This window comes from Elephantulus edwardii, unplaced genomic scaffold (assembly GCF_000299155.1).
Source record: "Elephantulus edwardii isolate Elephantulus edwardi_28Jun2011 unplaced genomic scaffold, EleEdw1.0 scaffold00208, whole genome shotgun sequence".
NCBI classification, from domain to species: Eukaryota; Metazoa; Chordata; class Mammalia; order Macroscelidea; family Macroscelididae; genus Elephantulus; species Elephantulus edwardii.
The window spans coordinates 2,289,092-2,306,855 of NW_006399958.1; the positions used below are offsets into that span (position 1 = coordinate 2,289,092).

At 48.2% G+C, this 17,764-nt stretch overlaps 2 protein-coding genes across 2 annotated transcripts; one reads left to right on the forward strand and one right to left on the reverse strand.

Annotated features, from left to right (window-relative positions):
• Positions 1-4,798: 4,798 nt before the first annotated feature.
• On the forward strand, positions 4,799-5,416 carry LOC102870481 (60S acidic ribosomal protein P1-like). The gene is made up of 2 exons (XM_006897366.1): positions 4,799-4,814; positions 5,115-5,416. The coding sequence occupies exons 1-2, from the start codon at positions 4,799-4,801 to the stop codon at positions 5,414-5,416; spliced, it is 318 nt and encodes a 105-aa protein (XP_006897428.1).
• Positions 5,417-6,635: 1,219 nt separating this feature from the next.
• Positions 6,636-16,741, reverse strand: LIM2 (lens intrinsic membrane protein 2, 19kDa). The gene is made up of 4 exons (XM_006897291.1): positions 16,567-16,741; positions 7,512-7,661; positions 6,989-7,123; positions 6,636-6,748 (listed from the first exon to the last, which is right to left on the reverse strand). The coding sequence occupies exons 1-4, from the start codon at positions 16,739-16,741 to the stop codon at positions 6,687-6,689; spliced, it is 522 nt and encodes a 173-aa protein (XP_006897353.1). The 3' UTR covers positions 6,636-6,686.
• Between the last annotated feature and the right edge of the window lie 1,023 nt (positions 16,742-17,764).

Genomic DNA, 17,764 nt, shown 5'->3' on the forward strand with positions numbered 1-17,764 from the left:
GAGAATCTTTGTCTTCTTGACATTGAGCCTCAGTCCATACTGAAGGCTGCAGTCCTTGACCCTCTGCAGTAAGTGCATGAGGTCCTAGAAAGACAAATAAATGTGTTACTCTCTGGAATGCGGGGGACTTTAGGAGGAGCAGAAAAGGAGAGACTGACAGGGAGGGGACTGGGGTTTGGGCATGTGAAATTGGAGACGCTCTTTCATTACAAGTTGAGTAGGCAATTAGAGAGGTGAGTTGGCTACTATAATTACAATGACAGTCATTGTTATTAAAAGTGTGATTGTTAGATGCCTTCAAGATGACTAACAGTGATAGTGACTGTTTGAATAATAGCTCTGATCTCTGCCCTTTCCTGTACCATCCTTACACTCTCCCACATGTTCCAACCTCATTGTCACTGTGTTTGTCCATCTTATTAAGGGTCTTCCTCTCTTTCTCTGGCCCTTCACCTCCTCCAGGACCATGTCTTTTTCTAAGAACTAGCCCATCCTAATAATAACATGGCCCAAATTGATGAGAGGTGGTTTCATGATCCTTGCCTTAAGGAACAACTAGCTAACAATTCCTCAAAGACAGACATTCTTATTCTTTCAGTGGGCTGTTCAACACTCCTCTCCAACACCACAACTCAGAGACATCCATTCTTCTCCTGTCATCCTTATTCGTTGTCCAACTTTCAGACGTATAGGAAGCAATTGAAAATACCCCGGCTCAGATCAGGCACACCTTTGTGTTTCCACTGGCATTAATTGTTAGAGTAAAGCCCCTATAAACTGAAACAGGCCTTTACATATTTCTGTTTAAATGGGCATCACCAAATTATTGTTAGAGAAAGCCTCAATGGTCATTACTGTTAGAGTAAGCTGCTATCAGTATTACATTACTCTTTTTAAAGAGGCCCCAATAAATATTACTTCTGGGGTGTAAGCCTCTATAAAGATAATGTGTAGGCTCTAAGAAATATTCTAAGATATTCTAATAAATAGTCTAAGATAGTGTGGGCTCCAATAAATATTCTTGCTTACTAAAATTGCCCTAGCTAAATAGTCCTATTTTATAGCAAATCAAAATTAAATAATGTGTCATTTTGACTCGTAGTGACCCTGTCTGTGGAACAGAATAAATATATTCCTTAGGAAGTTCTCACCGCCTAGTGGTAAGGAGTTGTGTTGCCTACCCAAAGGCACGTGGTTCACGTCCACTGCCTGTACCATGGGAGAAAGAGAGACAATCTTCTTCCCTGTCACTTTAGCCTCTGAAAACCCCCTGGGGGGGGGGGTGTCATCTATGAGCTGGTCCTGACTTGACCACACCACCACCAACAATCTTTTTAGGACAGATTGTTAACATCTTTCTTCTTGAGAGCATCCTTAGATTCTAACCACCAAACAAAACAAACTCAAGAGTTCACGCAGAGTTATAGTGACCCTGTCAGATTAGAACAGCCGAGGAGCTTCCAAGTCTGGAAGGCTTGAAAGAAGCAGGCTGTCCCATCTTCCCCACCTCCACCCGCCACCCCAGCTGGATTCAAAAGGCTGATCTCTGATTAACCACTTCCCCCCCAGCTCCTTTTGCATGATACACACACTCCCAGCCACAAACCACTGTCCTCAAGGTGAGGTTGACTCACAGCCACTCCCTCAACAGCTTTCTGAGATAGAATATTTACAAGAGACTGGCCATCTCTCTCCCTCAGACCAGTGGACTCAAATCTAACCTTTCAACCAGCAGCCTAACACGTTACACACTGTGCCTGCCACCAGGGTCCCTTCGTTTTATGTTTCCATTGCCATTGTGTTGATTCCCACTCAAGGTGACCCTTCATCAAGTTTCTGAGACTGTAAACCTTTTTTAATTAATATTCTTATCATTCATATGCATTGTGTTTCATGCATGTACTTAATGTTTATAAAGACTTTCATTTACATTGTGTTGTTGTTGTTGTTCATGTCTCATCGAGTCACCTGAGACTCATAGCGACCCTATGTACAACAGCCCTAAACCCTGCTCTGTCCTGTGCCAATCTCAGTGCCTCCAACACACCCATCCTGATTACCCCAGTCACTGAATCAGTCCATCTCATCAAGGGTCTCCTCATCCTGCACTGTCCCTCCACCCTCCCAAGCATGATATTCCTCTCCAAGGACTGGTCCCTCCTTACAACATGTCCAAAGTATTTTAGACGAAGCTTCAGAATCCTTGGCTTCAAGGAGTAGCCTGGTTTAACCCTCTCCAGGACAAACCTGTGCGTTCTCTTAGCAGTCCATTATATATTCAATACTCTTCTCCAACACAGCTCAAAGGCATCAATTCTCCTTCTATCCTCCCTAGTTATTTGTCCAGCTCTCTGACGCATAGCAAGTAATTGCAAAGACAATGGCCTGTATCGGGAGCACCTTAGTCTCCAGACTGACATCATTGCTCTTCAGTACTTTATAGAGGTCTCTAACTGGAGACTTTCCCATTGCAATATGTCTTTTCATTTCCTGGCTGCTGGTGCCAAGAGTGTTGACTGTGGAGCCAAGCAAACTAAAGCTGTGAACAATCTCAATCTCTTCACCATCTGTCATGATGCTTCCAGGTGGCCCAGTGGTGAGAATCTTTGTCTTCTTGGTATTGAGCCTCAGTCCATTTCATTATTTCATATTGCAGGTTTATTTAACCCCCCCCCCCAACTTTACAATCAATCATCTCACCAATAATTCCTTTCATGAAAGCATGTAAGTCCATATCCTCACTCCCTATTTTGATAGCTAATCATGGACTCCCATATCCCTATCAAACCTGTGTCTTAAGGGAGGAAGTCTGTGGGGAAACAGCCTTCTGAGGGAAGGAGAAGGTCATTGAAAGAGAGGAAGACCCCCAATGAGATGGGCAGACCTTCTGTTTGGCTTGGAAACTTAGAGCATCTGCATGCATCTTAGAGCAAAGCCCAGTCCAGAGCAAGCCATCAGGTTGCGGCTATTGACCTTGGCTCTCAGCATGAATCACTTGCTCTCCATCTGGTTGGATGTGAGGCTGTAAATCTTAAACAGGAGCAGACGATCTCATCTTCTGACCACAGCAGGGGCTGGTAGATCTGAACTCCTGTCCAACACACAATGACCTGTATGGCCAAGGCTCCTTTTATTTATTTTTTAAACTTTTATTAGTTTGTTTGTGTGTACCATCAAATCGGATCTGACTGGTACAGGAGAAGATTGCCCCTCCTTCTCCAGCAGAGCATCTGGTGGATTCGAACCACATACCTCTGGGATTGCATTGCAGCTTCTTGCCACTAGGCCACCAGAGCTCCCTAAGGCTCCCTTTTTTTTTAAGGTTGTTGTTGGGTGGGATCAAGTTGCCTGTGACTCAGACCCGATAAACAACACACAGAAAGTTGCCGGATCCCATGTCGGCCTCACAATCTCCACTGTAGTCAAACTTGTTGCTGCAGTCACCGTGTCAATCTGTCTCATTGGGAGCCTTTCTCTCTCTCCCTCTCTCTCTTTCTCTCTCTCTCTCTCTCTCTCTCTCTGACCTTGTATTTCTCCCAGCATGATGCCTTTTTCTACAGACTGATACCTCCTGACAACATGCCAGCATTCTCAATACGTGAAAATTCATTTCACTCTCCTTGCCTCCAAGAAGCACCCTGGTTGAAATTCCTCCAAGGTTGTTGTGTGCCTTCTAGTCAGGACTGACTCATAGCTGACCATCCAGCAGCTTTTCAGAGGCAGTAAATCTCACAAGAGCCGATTTCCTGTCTTTCTCCCACAGAGCAGCCCTCGGATTTGAACCATGCGTCACTGGATTGACAGTATTTACTCATTTAGCAGTCCTTGGAATTGTTAATACTCTTTGCCAACACAATTCAAAGGCATTGATTCTTTTTTCAACAGTCTGCATTATGCAGATGACACAACCCTGCTTGTTTAAACTGAGCAGGATCTAAAGCACTTGCTGTGGAAGGTCAGGGACTGCAGTCTTCAGTATGGATTGAGGCTCAACATCAAGAAAACATTCTCACCACTGGACCGATTGGCAACATCAGGATGGATGGTGAAGAGATGAGATTGTTCACAGCTTTAGTTTGCTTGGCTCCACAGTCAACACTCTTGGCACCAGCAGCGAGAAAATTAAAAGACATATTGCGATGGGAAAGTCTGTAGTTTGAGACCTCTCTAAAATACTGAAGTGAAACGATGTCATTCTGGAGACTAAAGTGCATCGGATACAGGCCATGGTCTTTGCTATCACTTGTTATGTGTCAGAGAGCTGGACAATGACTAGGGAGGATAGAAGGAGAATGGATGCCTTTGAGCTGTGATGTTGGAGAAGAGTGTTGAATATACCATGCACTGCTAAGAAAATGAACAGGTTCATACTGGAGAGGGTTAAACCAGGCTACTCCTTGGAGGCAAAGATTCTGAAGCTTTGTCTGACATACTTTGGACATGTTGCAAGGAGGGACCCATCCTTGGAGAAGGACATCATGCTTGGGAGGGTAGAGGGACAGTGCAGGAGAGGAAGACCCTCTATGAGATGGATTAACTCAGTGACTGGGGTAATAGGGGTGGGTGTGTTGGAGATGGTGAGATTAGCATAGGATAGGACAGAGTTTAGGGCTGTTGTCATAGGGTCCCTATGAGTCGCAGGTGACTCTAAGGCACATAACAACAGCAACAATTATTCATTGTCAAACTGTCACTGGAGACATCAGTAAATCTCACAGCAGTTGACATTTGCTTATTGGATTAGCCAGTGAATGTACGAAGTGACTTTTTGGGTCATGATCGCTGTGTGAAGAGACAGATGAGGAAGGTGACAGGTGAGGGAGGTGATAGGCTAGAGATTTAGTGTTTATAGTTGGAAAAACCACAATGGTTGGAAAGCAGACTGGGTGTGGTACAGTAGCCAGGAAGATTATATTTCCACAGCCTTTTATCCCAAGACTCAGAAAAGCAGTGGACTAAATGTTAATCTACTCCTTTCCTCAGTTGCGGAGAAAGTGTTTGGTTCTTCCAAGGAAGCTAAGGCCGTGGAATTGGGGTGAGGCCCTCACTTCATCCGGTGACTGACACTGTGCCCGGCAGCCTTCAGCCTTCAGCCTAGCACCACCATGCCATAGCCTCCATCTCTGAGCTCGCCTGCATCTCCTCGGCCCTTATCCTGCACAACAATGAGGTGACCGTCACAGAAGATACAATTAAGGCAGCCGGTGTCAGTGTTGAGCCTTTCTGGCAAATGGTCAGCCCTGGTAGCCCCATCTGCAATGTGTGTGCTGGTGGACCTGCCCCAGGCACTGGGGCCTCACCGGCTGGCAAACCCACCCCCTCGACTGCTGCCACTCCAGCTGAGAAGAAAGTGGAAGCAAAGAAAGAAGAATCTGAAGAGTCTGATAATGACCTGGGATTCGGTCTTTTTGACTAACCTCCTTTGATAACAGTCAACACTCTTGGCACCAGCAGCCAGGAAATTAAAAAGACGTATTGCGATGGGAAAGTCTGCTCCTAAGGACCTCTCCAAAGAACTGAAGAACAACAGTGTCAGTCTGGAGACTAAGATGCGCCTGCTCCAGGCCATGGTCTTTGCAATTACTTGCTATGCGTCAGAGATCTGGACAATGTCTAGGGAGGATAGAAGAGGAATTGATGCCTTTAAGCTGTGGTGCTGGAGAAGAGTACTGAATGTACCATGGGCTGCTAAGAAAATGAACAGGTTCATCCTGGAGAGAGTGAAGCCAGGCTGCTCCTTGGAGGCAAGGATTCTGAAGCTTCGTCTGACATACTTTGGACAAGTTGCAAGGAGGGACCGGTCCTTGGAGAGGGACGTCATGCTTGGGAGGGTGGAGGGACAGCGCAGGAGGGGAAGGCCCTCTATGAGATAGATGGATTGATTCCATCCCTGGGGTAATGGGGGCAGGTGCATCAGAGACAATAATATTGGCACAGGATAGAGCAGTGTTTAGGGCTGTTGTACATAGGGTTGCTACGAGTTTCAAGTGAGTCAACGGCACATAACAACAACAACAGCAACAACACTACACATCACTTATTCAGAAGTTTCCCCAGCGTCTGAGCGACTTGCCAGGAGTTGTGTTGTTTTACCTCTGTCCTCAACCCCACAAGGACGGAGAAGGTTTAGGGCTGTTGTACATAGGGTTGCTACGAGTTTCAAGTGAGTCAACGGCACATAACAACAACAACAACAACAACACTACACATCACTTATTCAGAAGTTTCCCCAGCGTCTGAGCGACCCCTTGCCAGGAGTTGTGTTTTACCTCTGTCCTCAACCCCACAAGGACGGAGAAGGTTGAGGTACAATTACAGAGCACTGGCCTGTCCCACCCCACTTACGACGCACACATTTGTTTCTCCCCTCCCAACCTTTCACAGATCCACACTTTTCATAGTTTCACATCACTTTTATTAGAACGCCCCCCGCAAAATTGCTCTACAGGATATTCCATTTCTCTAACATACCCCTGATGGGTGGGGCTTAGGTCTTCTCCACTCTTTGCTACAAGACCCCATTCTTTTTCCTCCCACCTGAGGACCCAGGAGTCAGGAACCCCCACTCAAAGAACAGGACTGAGTCCCGTCATCCCCCCAGGAACCAGGAATCCAGGCTCCCAGACCCCCTCCCCCTCCTCTTCTCCTTTTTAACTTGCAGATGAAGTTGGGGGACCCATTTGGGCTCAGCGGGGAGTGGAGAGGCGCTGGCATTCATGCATCCGGTAGGCACACATGTAGAAAATGCCTGCATGAGAAGAGATTCCAATTGGCTCCTTGACTGCTGTTCCCACTCAAAGAGACCCTGATGCCCTCTCTTCACGCCCTTTCTCTCTCGGTGCCCCTCGTAGACTCCTCTGTCCTGGAGTGTGGAACTCAAGGCTGTGAGGTCTTTGTGGAAGGTCTCATCCTCTCACTAAGGCAAATGTTACTTAGCCTTTCCCCAAACACTGACCTTCCCACACCCCTTCAACCCCCAGACCCGTACCTGCAAAGAACGTCATGAGCAGGGCCACCCAGCCCAGGATGTAAGACCAGGAGAAGCGCCAGTCCCCAAAGCGGCGGCCGAGGAAGCTGACCGTGACTCCAGTGTAGATGGCCAGGGCCAAGAGGACAAAAAGGGCTGATGAGAGAGGAGTGGAAGTGGGAGTGCGGTGAGCTTGGGCATGCGGGTAGGAAATTGGAGATGGAAACAGAGGGAGTGAGACTGGAGGTGGGGAGAGAATCAGAGACAAGAGCATGGAGGTGAGCATAGGGGTAGGGGTTGGGTCGGAGATTAGGATGAGGTGGAGTTGAACGTGGAGGTAGCAATGACTTGGGAGGAGGGTTGGGGTGGGGATGGGGGAGATCTGGAGTGAGAAATGGAAGTGGAGTTGGGGTGTGGTGGGGGATTGGAGTTCAAAGGGGGCGTGAAGAGGAGCAGGAGGTGAGAGTGGGTGATGGGTGTGTTGGTTTCTTAGGGGTTGGGCATGGGTAGGGAGTCGGGAGTGGGGTAAGGTGGACCCACTCACTGGAAGCGAAAAACATGATGCCGGCGGAGAAGGGCCTTGAGAGGCGGGTGAACGTGGGCTGCTGAGCAAAAGCCAGGATGCCCAGGATGATGCCCGAGGTGGCACACAGGACGGACAGGATCATGAAGGCCCGGGTGGCATTCCAGTAGGCTGTGGGAAGTACATGGGGTTCACCTCTGGGACTTCCATAGTGAACACCGCTCCCTCAGAAGCAAGAATACTAGGTCCCCTCCAAATCCCGGACCCAGCTCCTCCTTCACCTCCTTCCAAATGATCTCCGTCTCTTCTAGAAAACTCCTATTCATCCTCCAAAGGCCATTCTCCAGTCTCCTCTTTCATTCTTCAGGCACTATCCTTCCCCCCTCCCTTGCTTCTGGGACATGACTCTGTCTCCTCCACCAATGTAGTGACTCAGCTGCTCTTCCAAGGGCTGGTGCGTCCAATCCACCCAAGAGTTCAGTGAGAGAAAGACCAGATCAATCCCCAGAGTGATTACAGCCAACAGGGAAGTTCTCCTCTGTCACCTGGAGTCACTGTGAGTCAAAAATTGCTGGTGTCTGACAACCACCATCCCTTACCTGGAACACGGCTGGCTTGATACCAGGTCAGAACACTCTCAGCACAAGTGTGGTTACCATAGAGACGCGGCGAATGAGTGAGTGAACTAATGAATGAATGTAGACCCTTCACTCCTCTCTGCCCATCACTCACCTCTCCCACTTTGCCCACTTCCCGTCTTTTCCCATCACTTCCCTAGATTCTGGAAACATCTTCTTTCTTTCCCTTTGACCTGCCTACATGCAGCGCTGTGAGTACAACAGCTTTGCTTGTCTCATTCTCCTCTCTATTCTCAACATCTGTTCCAGGCACATAATAACCAAACCAAGGCCACAGCGGTTGAGCCAGCTCTTACACAGCGCGGCTCCCACACAACAGAGCAGAGCTGCCAATGTTGTTTGTTGTTGTTAAGTGCCGTCAAGTCACAGGCCACTCATAGCGACCCTATGGACAAAAGTCCTCAACACTTGTGTGACTTTCATCCTTTCTCCAGGTTCATAGAGTCTGGAGGCAAGCTGTTATGGAAGTGGATGTCACTCCTGCTCCCGAGCTTGTTTTAATTGGGGAGCTCCACCAAACACTGTCCTCCAAAGGGGATTCCAAAACTGGGCGTCTGGAAGCAGATGGGCACATCCTCCTTTTACAAAGCAGCTAGTGGATTTGAACCACTTTCTGGTTAACAGCCAACATCCAACCCACTGCACCCCTAGCACTCTATGAGAAGCCAAATTTCACACTAAATATTTGTAATAAATTGAAAGCTTTTTCAGGATGGAATTCACCCTGGGGCACCAAGGCAATCCTTAAGGGTTTACCAGATTCTTGCCTTGTATTTGCTGACCCCTCCCTTCTGAGTCAAGAGGAAGGTTTTCAATAGAAAGAGCTTGGCTTCATTTGCATTGAATTCTCTTTGTGATTTACTTCTTGATAATTTTCAGTAAAGATACAGGGAAGCTGGAATCCAGGCCTTCAGTTGTTGGAACTGCTGGCTCCCTGTCTTTTATGCTGTTTTATCTGGCTGTCTGTCTCATTATTAATAACTGTTAAATACTTTACCCTCGGTCTGTAACAGGACTCCTTGGCACATGCCATCAAACTCACTGCTGTTAAGGGCATTCCTTTTCCTGGTGGCCTGCCAACAGGTCTCTGAGACTATGAATCTGCATGGGAGGAGACTGCCTCTTCTGGCTTCCAACAAGTGACTGACAAACTTGAACTGCCAACCTTTGGGTTAACAGCCCAACACTTAACCTTCTCTACCACCATGGTCTTCGCAATCACTTGTTATGCATCAGAGAGTTGGACAATGACCAAGGAGGATAGAAGGAGAATTGATGCCTTTGAGCTTTGGTGTTGGAGAAGAGTATTGAGATACCATGGACTGCTAGGAAAACAAACTGATTCACCCTGGAGAGGGTTAAACCAGGCTGCTCCTTGGAGGCAAGGATTCTGAGGCTCTGTCTAGCATCCTTTGGACATGTTGTAAGGAGAGACCAGAACTTGGAGAGGGACATCATGCTTGGGAGGGCGGAGGGACAGCACAGGAGGGAAAGGCCCTCTATGCGGTGGATTGATTCAGTGACTGGGATAATCGGGATGGGAGTGTCAGAGACAGTGCGATTGGCACAGGACAGAGCAGAGTTTAGGGCTGTTGTACATAGGGTCGCTATGAGTCGCAAGCGACTCGACGACACATAACAACAACAACCACCACCACCACCAGGGCACATGATGTCAATGGTGAATGTTGAGCACGGGGGTCCTTTCTTTTTTTACTTTTATAATGTTTTAAATTTTATTTTATTATTATTATTTTATTTTATTATTTGTTGTGTGTACCATGAAATTGGATCTGACTGGTACAGGAGGAGAATGTCCCTCCTTCTCCAGCAGAGCATACGGTGGATTTGAACTGCATACCTCTGGGATTGCAGTGCAGCTTCTTGCCACTAGGCCACCAGAGCTCCCTTAGGGGGTCCTTTCTTGTTGCATGCTTAGTTAAGAACTGGTCCCCAAGGAGATATCTTGGGGACAATAGCCACCATCATCTCCCCTTTCATTAGGAATTCCTAACGGCATAGGGTCGCGATACATCACAGGCAACTCAACGGCACATAACAACAACAACATACTATGACAGTTTCGGAAGTAGGAGTGGCATCCACTCCCTAAACAACATGCCTCTGGAAACTCTGTGAACTTTGATAAATGTCGATAGTTGTAGAGGGTCTAAAGGGCTTTTGTTCTGAGGGTCGATATGAGTCATGCTTGACTTGAAGGCAATCAACAACAACAACAATGGCATGTTAGTTAATGTGCTTGACTGCTATTGCGTGGTTCAAAGCCACCAGCTGCTCCTCGAGAGAAGATGACACCGTCTGCTTTCATAATGTTTTCTCTGGGGCTGTTCTCTGCCCTCCAGGGTTACGATGAGTTGGAATCGGCTCAATGCGTTTGATTTTGGGGTTTTTATCTTCCTCTTAAGGGTTACCAACTATACACAATGTATGGATCGTAATTTACTTTTCCCAAGAACTCTACAATGTAAATCCTAGTATCCTAGTTGGTTTTTTGTTTGTTGGGTTTTTAAAAATAATTTTAATGAGCATTTACAGAGATTTTGGTTTTCCATTCATTCATTGCTGCACTTCTCTCTCCGCCCAGCCCTCCCCCACCCCCAATTCGCTCCTCTCTTTTAAAAGTAAAAGAAACACTCCCTCCCTGGTACACAATCCCCCCGCACCCCTCCCACCGCCCCAAGTACATTCCACTAGGCAACCTTAATTGTGGACTCTTGTGAGTAAATCCTAGTTTTATGCAAGTTTTTCAGGTGAGGAAACTGAGGCTCAGAAGAGACGAAGTGACCTGTCCAAGGACCCATAATCAAGAGTCAGAACCGTCCCTCCAAAGCCCATGCTCTTCACCTGTCTTAACCACGTTACACTGTCTCTCAGAGCCCTCAGGATGACAGGTAACCTCACACGGGGCGTGGATGCTGACCTGGCATAATGTGTAGCTAACCGCAAGGGCAGTAGTTTGAGTCCCCCCGGCTGCTTTGTATGAGTCCAAGGGACATACTCCTCCCATAAAAGACGTACTCCCTTCGGAGCCTGAAGAAAGCTCGCCAAGTGTTGGAATGGACTTTGACAGCCGTCGGTTTGGGTCAAGGTCTTTGCAAAAGCAGCCTTGACTCACGTGAGCCCTCGTCAAAGGACGTTTCCTGGCTATTTCTCCATGAATGTCAGGAGGCAGTTGAAAAGTCTGGAGAACCCAAGGAGAGTATGCAATAGCCTATTTCATGCCTACGGTTGTATTAATGCAAGAAGGGGAAACCTCAAAACGCCGTGGAGGGCTTGTTGCAGTTGCAAATACAGGAAGGAGATGGGGGGGGAGCAGGCTGAGGTGAGGATATGGGAAACGGGGCACGCTCACCCCCCACGTTAATGGTCAACAGATCATCGCCTCTCTTAACTAAAAAAAAAAGACATTTATCTCAGAACAAAGGGTAGAATGTTCCTTAGGAGCAAAGGTGGTGAGCCTCCATGCCACATACTTTGGGCACATTATTTGGAGAACACAGTCCCTTGGAAGAGGTCATCCTATTTGGTAAAGCATAGGAGTTGGTAAAAAAAGAGAAAGACCCTCAGAAAATGGACTGGGCCTCTGGCTGGAAAAAAAAATGGGTCAACCATACTGGGCATGGGGTCACTGTGTGTTGGAATAAACTCAACAGCCTAACAACAGCTCAACTTAGCTTCATCTTTGTAGGCTATCTTCCCTAGTCAAATGGCTGTGTTGTTTCTGTCTCCATAATCACCGATACAGGCGATTTCAAAAGGCCAAACAACGTGATCATGGGAGAGGGTTATGGATTGAATTATACCTTCCCAAAAGATACTTTAAGCCCTAAAATGTAATCTTATTTGGGGAAAAGAGGATTTTTCTAGGCTAAAGCACTCGATTGTTAACCAAAAGGTTGCTGTTGGGAATTCACCAACAGCTTCATGGATCTGAGTACAGGACAGTATAGAATCACCCTAAGGGCTTCCTGTGAGCCCTGGTGCATGGAAGTGTCCAAGGCTATAAACCTTGACAGAAAAACACACACACACACACAAAAAAAACCCACACACACGCGCACACACACACACACACACACACACACACACACACACACAAACCCTCTGTTTTCCTTGGAGCAGATGTGTGGTTTCCCATCCCCAAGCTTTTCATTAACAACTGAGGACTTTAAAAAAAAATTCCTAGCTTCACTGCAATCCCAGGGGTGCGTGGTTCGAATCCACCAGATGCTCTGCTGGAGAAGGAGGAGCAATCTCCTCCGATTTGACGGTGCACACACAAAAAATAATAAATTTTTTTTTAAATTCCTGTTTTGCCAAATAATATTAAATTTGCAGGAACAAGGCTTACAAAACGAAAAAACGTATTGCCCTTGAGTCTGGACCGATTCAAAGCTGGTCGTCCAGTAGGTTTTCAGAGGTGGTGAATCATACAAGGATGGGAAGAGACAGCCCAGCGTTCTCTGAGGGAACTTGGGTGGATTTGAACCACCAGAGAGGTGACACATTTGGCTTGGCAGTGCCACTCCCTATCCACTGAGCCACCCTGGGACAAGAGTGGGACTCAACACATCTTGTAGGGGACACACAGGAGTGGCACTCTGCTGGAAAGATTACAACTTCAGAAACCCAACGGGCTGGTTCTTTGCTGAGCCTGTTGGGCCACCGTTAAGAGAGAAAGGTCTCAACGGCCATGGCTGGGATGAGTCTGAGGAGAGAGCGTGGTGTCACCACGATGAAAGCGGTTGGTTCGCTGCTGCTCCCGGAAAGGCTGGAGATAAGGACCCACCACGTGATCTGTGAGAGGAAGAGGAGGCGGTCCGCTTCCATACAGATTGACAGCCTTGGGATTGATCAGAATGAAGGAAGGAAAGTAATCAATGGTGGCTAACGTCAGGAAACAAAAGATGAACGACTGCTTGGAAAACCGTTAGGCTTTGTAAGCTCTTACTCAAAATTTTAAAAAGGAAAACGTATTTACTGCCTGGGAAACCTTATGGCGAAATTCTACTTTTGTCCTACAGGGTGGCTGGGAGTCAGAATTTACTCAACAGCTGTAGGCTTGGGTTGACAGCCCGAGGAAGTGAAGATCAAGGGAGGGGAGAGCAGAATTTGGATTTTTAGAACTGCAGTGCAGATATTGACATTTAAGCTCTAGATCTGCGAAGGACTCAAACTCAAAGCTGTCAACTCGGTTCCAGCCGGCTCATAGCGAAACTCCATCAGGTTTCTGAGGGCAAATTATGACGAGAGTGGGGTGTTCATCTTTTTCCCCCAGAGCTGCTGACAGACGCCAAGAGTCAAGAGATGAGTAAGCGGCCTTCGGGCGAGCAGCTCAACCCCCTACAGACCACGGACCACGCCACCAAAGCTCCCTACACTTGCAAATACTAGCAACAGATCCGGGAATTTTAAAGGCACCATGGAGATCCAATAAAATGCATCTGCGTGCTGCTTGCTGGGCCCTGGGAATCAAGCTGGGGGGCGGGGGGGGGGGGGACTGCTCTGCCTGCAGTGAGATAGTTGGCAGTCACTTGACACCCGGCCGCTTGGACAAATGTTTAAGGGGTTTGGATTAACACAGCAGCTGCAAGCTTGGGCTCCACCAAGAGCAGAGATTGGGAGGAGACAGCAGCCCGGGGCAGTCTTCTGCTGGGTGGGCACTGCCTGGAGGCCACCTAACAACAAAACCCACACTACGTGTCTATTTTCCAGCAAACTCTGACGCCTTGTCAATACATCTTTCTCTAGCCACTTGCCTGTTGTAATTTGGTATCTTTCACAAATGTTTTCTTTAATTCTCTTTCTCGTTGCTGTCCCATAAGAACCAATGCACAGCTGACCCTCCAAGTGGGTATTCAAGGGTATTCAAGTCCCCAGGAAGGATAGCCCATCTTTCTCCCACGGAGCCGCTGGCAGATTGCAGCCACCGAGAGGTGCCCCCTTTGGGGTGACAGTGCAATTCCTAATGAATCAGACCACCAGAGTCCCCCCCTAGAGAACACATGTTGTTGTTTTATGCCATCATGTCAGAACAGACTCATAGCTGACCCTCCCTCCAGCGGGTTCTCAGAGGCTGGAAGTCACATGAGAGGAGACTGCCTGTCCTTCCCTCTTGGAAGAGCTGGTGTTGGGTGGAATCTCCTGCCTCTGGATTTGGGAGCTCAACTCCTTACCATGAAGCCACCAGAGCCCCCCGGATACTTGTCAGATGCCATTTCTTTTTTTTTAAATAAAAAACTTTTCTTTTTTTTTTTTTAATTGTGTGTGTGTGCCGTCAAATCAGATTTCACTGGTACAGGAGGAGATTGTTCCTCCTTCTCCAGCAAAGCATCTGGTGGATTTGAACCACTAACCTCTCAGATTGCAGTGCAGCTTGTTGCCACTAGACCACCAGAGCTCGCTGTCAGATGCCATTTCTGCACCCCTCTCTCCAATTGTTTTCAAAACAATTCAAAACAAAAACAACAATTTCAAAACAAAAACAACAAATGAGCCAGTTACCATCAAGTTGCTCTGACCTGTCCTGGCCCCTCGAGTGTGAGAACAGAACTGGGCTCTGCAGAGCTGTCAAATCTGACCCACTGGGAGAGGATGGGTGGATTCGAACTGCCAACCTTTCGGTTAGTTTACACTCCCTGCTGTCAGGCTGGAAACCACTGGGAGCAGACCCTCCGTGGTGTTTCCAGCCGAGGCTGTGAATCGCACAGGAGGAGATGGTCCGTCCCTCTTCCTCCTGCAGACATCCTGGTGGAGCGAAGCAGCCCAGTTCCCAAAGAACCAGGCTGCAGCCCAGTCTTAACCATTTGTACCCCTCAGAGCCACCCTTGTAATCTATTTGATGCCCAAGAAGTGTCACTTCTCTCTGCTTAACCCCTAGACCCACTGCTGTTGAACCAATTCCAACTTAAGGGGAGCCTGGAGGATCGAACAGGGCTGCCTCACAGCGTCTCCAAGGCAGGACGTCATCCTGACTAGTCTTTCTCCCGCACAGTGGCCCCGTGCTCCATACTGCTGACCTCATGGTTGGCACCCCAACTGCTTTAACCCCTCCTGCCACCAGGCCCCGGGCTGCCTTGACCCATCTTCACCAGAAGCCCGCCCACTGGCAGCCGAGTCTGACTCAGAGTGACTCTGCAGGACAGAGTAGAATGACCCTATTGAATTTCCCAGGCTGCCAATCTCAACAGTTGCAATTGCCACCGTCTTACTGCCAGGGAGTAAATGACTTGGGTTTGAATAATCAACGTTGGGTTGACAATGGAGTGCTTTAACCACTCTGCTATCAAGGATTCCCTTTTTAAAAAATAAAAATAAAAATAATATAACCTTTTTCTTTTTTTTAACAGACATGGAAATGCGGGGTTTTTTTAAAAACCTATTTTTTTTAAATTTTATTATTGTGTATGTACCATCAAATCAGATCTGACTGGTACAGGAGAAGGTCGCCTCTCCTTCTCCAGCACAGCATCTGGTGGATTCAAACCACCTGCCTTCGGGATTACACTTCAGCTTCTTGCCACTAGGCCACCAGAGCTCCGTATTTTTTTTAAAAAAAAAGCGGATTGTGGACTAGGGGGATTGTATAACAATGAAAGAAGGTGTTTTGTTTTGTTTTTTCAAAGAGAAAATCAAACTGGGGGAGGGGGTGGGCAGGGAGGGAAATGTGCAACAATGAATGAATGAATGGGGGAAAATTAAATGGAAAGAATATTCTGTAAAAATATATGTTGCATTAAAAATCATAAAAAAGAAAAACGCACAATCTTTGGAAAAAAAGAATTAAAGGCAGAAATTGAAAGGAAAAAAAATACATATTTAAAGAACAAAGGTATAAAAAATATTTTTGTGTGTTATTTTCCCTTTTGTTGTTGTTTGTGTTAGCCCTTTTAAAAAGGGGGGGACCCTTATTCCAATTCATTGCTGTGGAATCACAATCAACTATAACCAAGACTGGAAATTGCATGGAAGATTATGGTCCATCTTCTCCCACCCAAGGGAGGATTGTGGATTCAAACCTCCAGAGAGGTGTGACCTCTAATTTAGGAGTACAACTTCCTACAGACATCCTCTGAGCTGCTTAGCCTTAAGCCACCCCTAAACCAGTGCATCCTATAATTGCACTGGGAAATAGCCCTGAAATCCCATTTCTGCCCATTCCACTCCGGGTCAGTGACCTTGGCCATCCTTCTCCTGCAGAGCAGCTGGTGGCCTTGAACCGTGTGCCTTCAGGATTGCAGCACAGCTCTTTGCCTCTAGGCCACCAGAGCTCTCTTCTGAGTGGCCTTGGAATGGTCCCCTTATCTCTCTGAGCCACAAAGTGGAAAGTCAGTGGCCTCCCCCATTGACAGGTTCTGACCTGTGTGGGGTCTATCTGGGACCCTCCAATTCCCCAGGCCCTGCCCCGCCGACCTCACCGATGCTCTCGGTCTGCAGGTAACACTTGGTGCCCAGACAGTACCGCCACAGGCCCTGGTGGGCAAAGGACCCCGACAGCCGGTACTGCATCCAGTGGTCCGTCGCTGTGGCCACTACCATGAGGATGGTCCCCACCCAGGCGCAGAAGAGGCCGCCACCCATGAAGCTGTACATGGTGACCTGTGGGGAAGGGGAGAGAGGGGTCGAGGAGAGGAGGAACTGGGGGACCTAGACACTTGGGGGTTAGGGGTCAAGGAGACCAGGGAGAGGAAGCAACTGGGGGCTTGACTCTTCTGCCCTTGGGGAGGAGAGGGCTGGGGCTTGGACTAAAGTGTGCCCAGGAAAAGAAGGAGCTGGGGGTTCTTGACTGCTAGGTTCAAAGAGAGGAGGTGATTTGGGGTTTGGCGTTTGGAAGTCTGGATTCCTGGTCCTGACTGTTGAAAGCTTGAGGGCTTGGATTTAGGATCCTTAGGAAAGTCAGGATTGGGGGCTTAAAAGCCTGAATCTATGGGACCTGAAGGAAAATAAGCTTGGCATCTGCGGTCTGGGACAGGACAGAGCTGAAGGTTGGGGGGGACTCTGCATTCCAGGGTCCTGGGGGAAAGGCGGCTGGAGGGTAGGAGTCTGAATTCCTGGGTCATCGGGAAAAGGGAACTGGAAGTTGAGGGTCTGAATTCCTGGGTCCTGAGGGGAGAAGGGGCTAGGAATTTGGATTCTGGAAAACTGGAGGTTGGCCACCTAGACCTCTGGGTTCTGAGTGGGAAAGGAGATTGGATGTTGGGGGCTTGGATTCTGGGATTCTAGGTGGAGGGGAAGGAGGATCCCAGCCTCCCAGGAAAGGAAGAAGCTCCCTGGTCCCGAGGGAAGAGGAGGCTGGGAGCTGGACACTTGGACCCCCAGGTCCTGAGGGAGGAGGAGGAGGCTGGGAACTGGGACACCAGGTCCTGGAGGGGAAGAAGCTGAAAAACCTCTGGTTCTGGAAGAGGAGGGGGCTAGGAATCTGGGGTCCTGGGTCCTGGGAAAATGAGGGCTGCAAGTTGAGGACCTAGATCCCTACGTCCTGGGGAAGATGGGGCCTAGGAGCTGTAACCTTGGGCCCCCAAGAAAGGAATAAGCCCCCCTGGTCTTGGGAGAGGAGGGGTCCGCACGTCCCATGCCTTGTCCCTACCTGAGCGGCGGAGGCTGCCCTGAGCTCTC

Excerpts from the sequence above, each read along its gene's own strand:
- LIM2 (XM_006897291.1), bottom strand. The coding sequence starts at position 16,741 with ATGTACAGCTTCATGGGTGGCGGCCTCTTCTGCGCCTGGGTGGGGACC. Across the intron at positions 7,662-16,566 it reads CCTGCAGACCGAGAGCATCG|CCTACTGGAATGCCACCCGG; the intron begins GTGAGGTCGGCG and ends TACTTCCCACAG. Across the intron at positions 7,124-7,511 it reads CATCATGTTTTTCGCTTCCA|CCCTTTTTGTCCTCTTGGCC; the intron begins GTGAGTGGGTCC and ends CTCTCTCATCAG.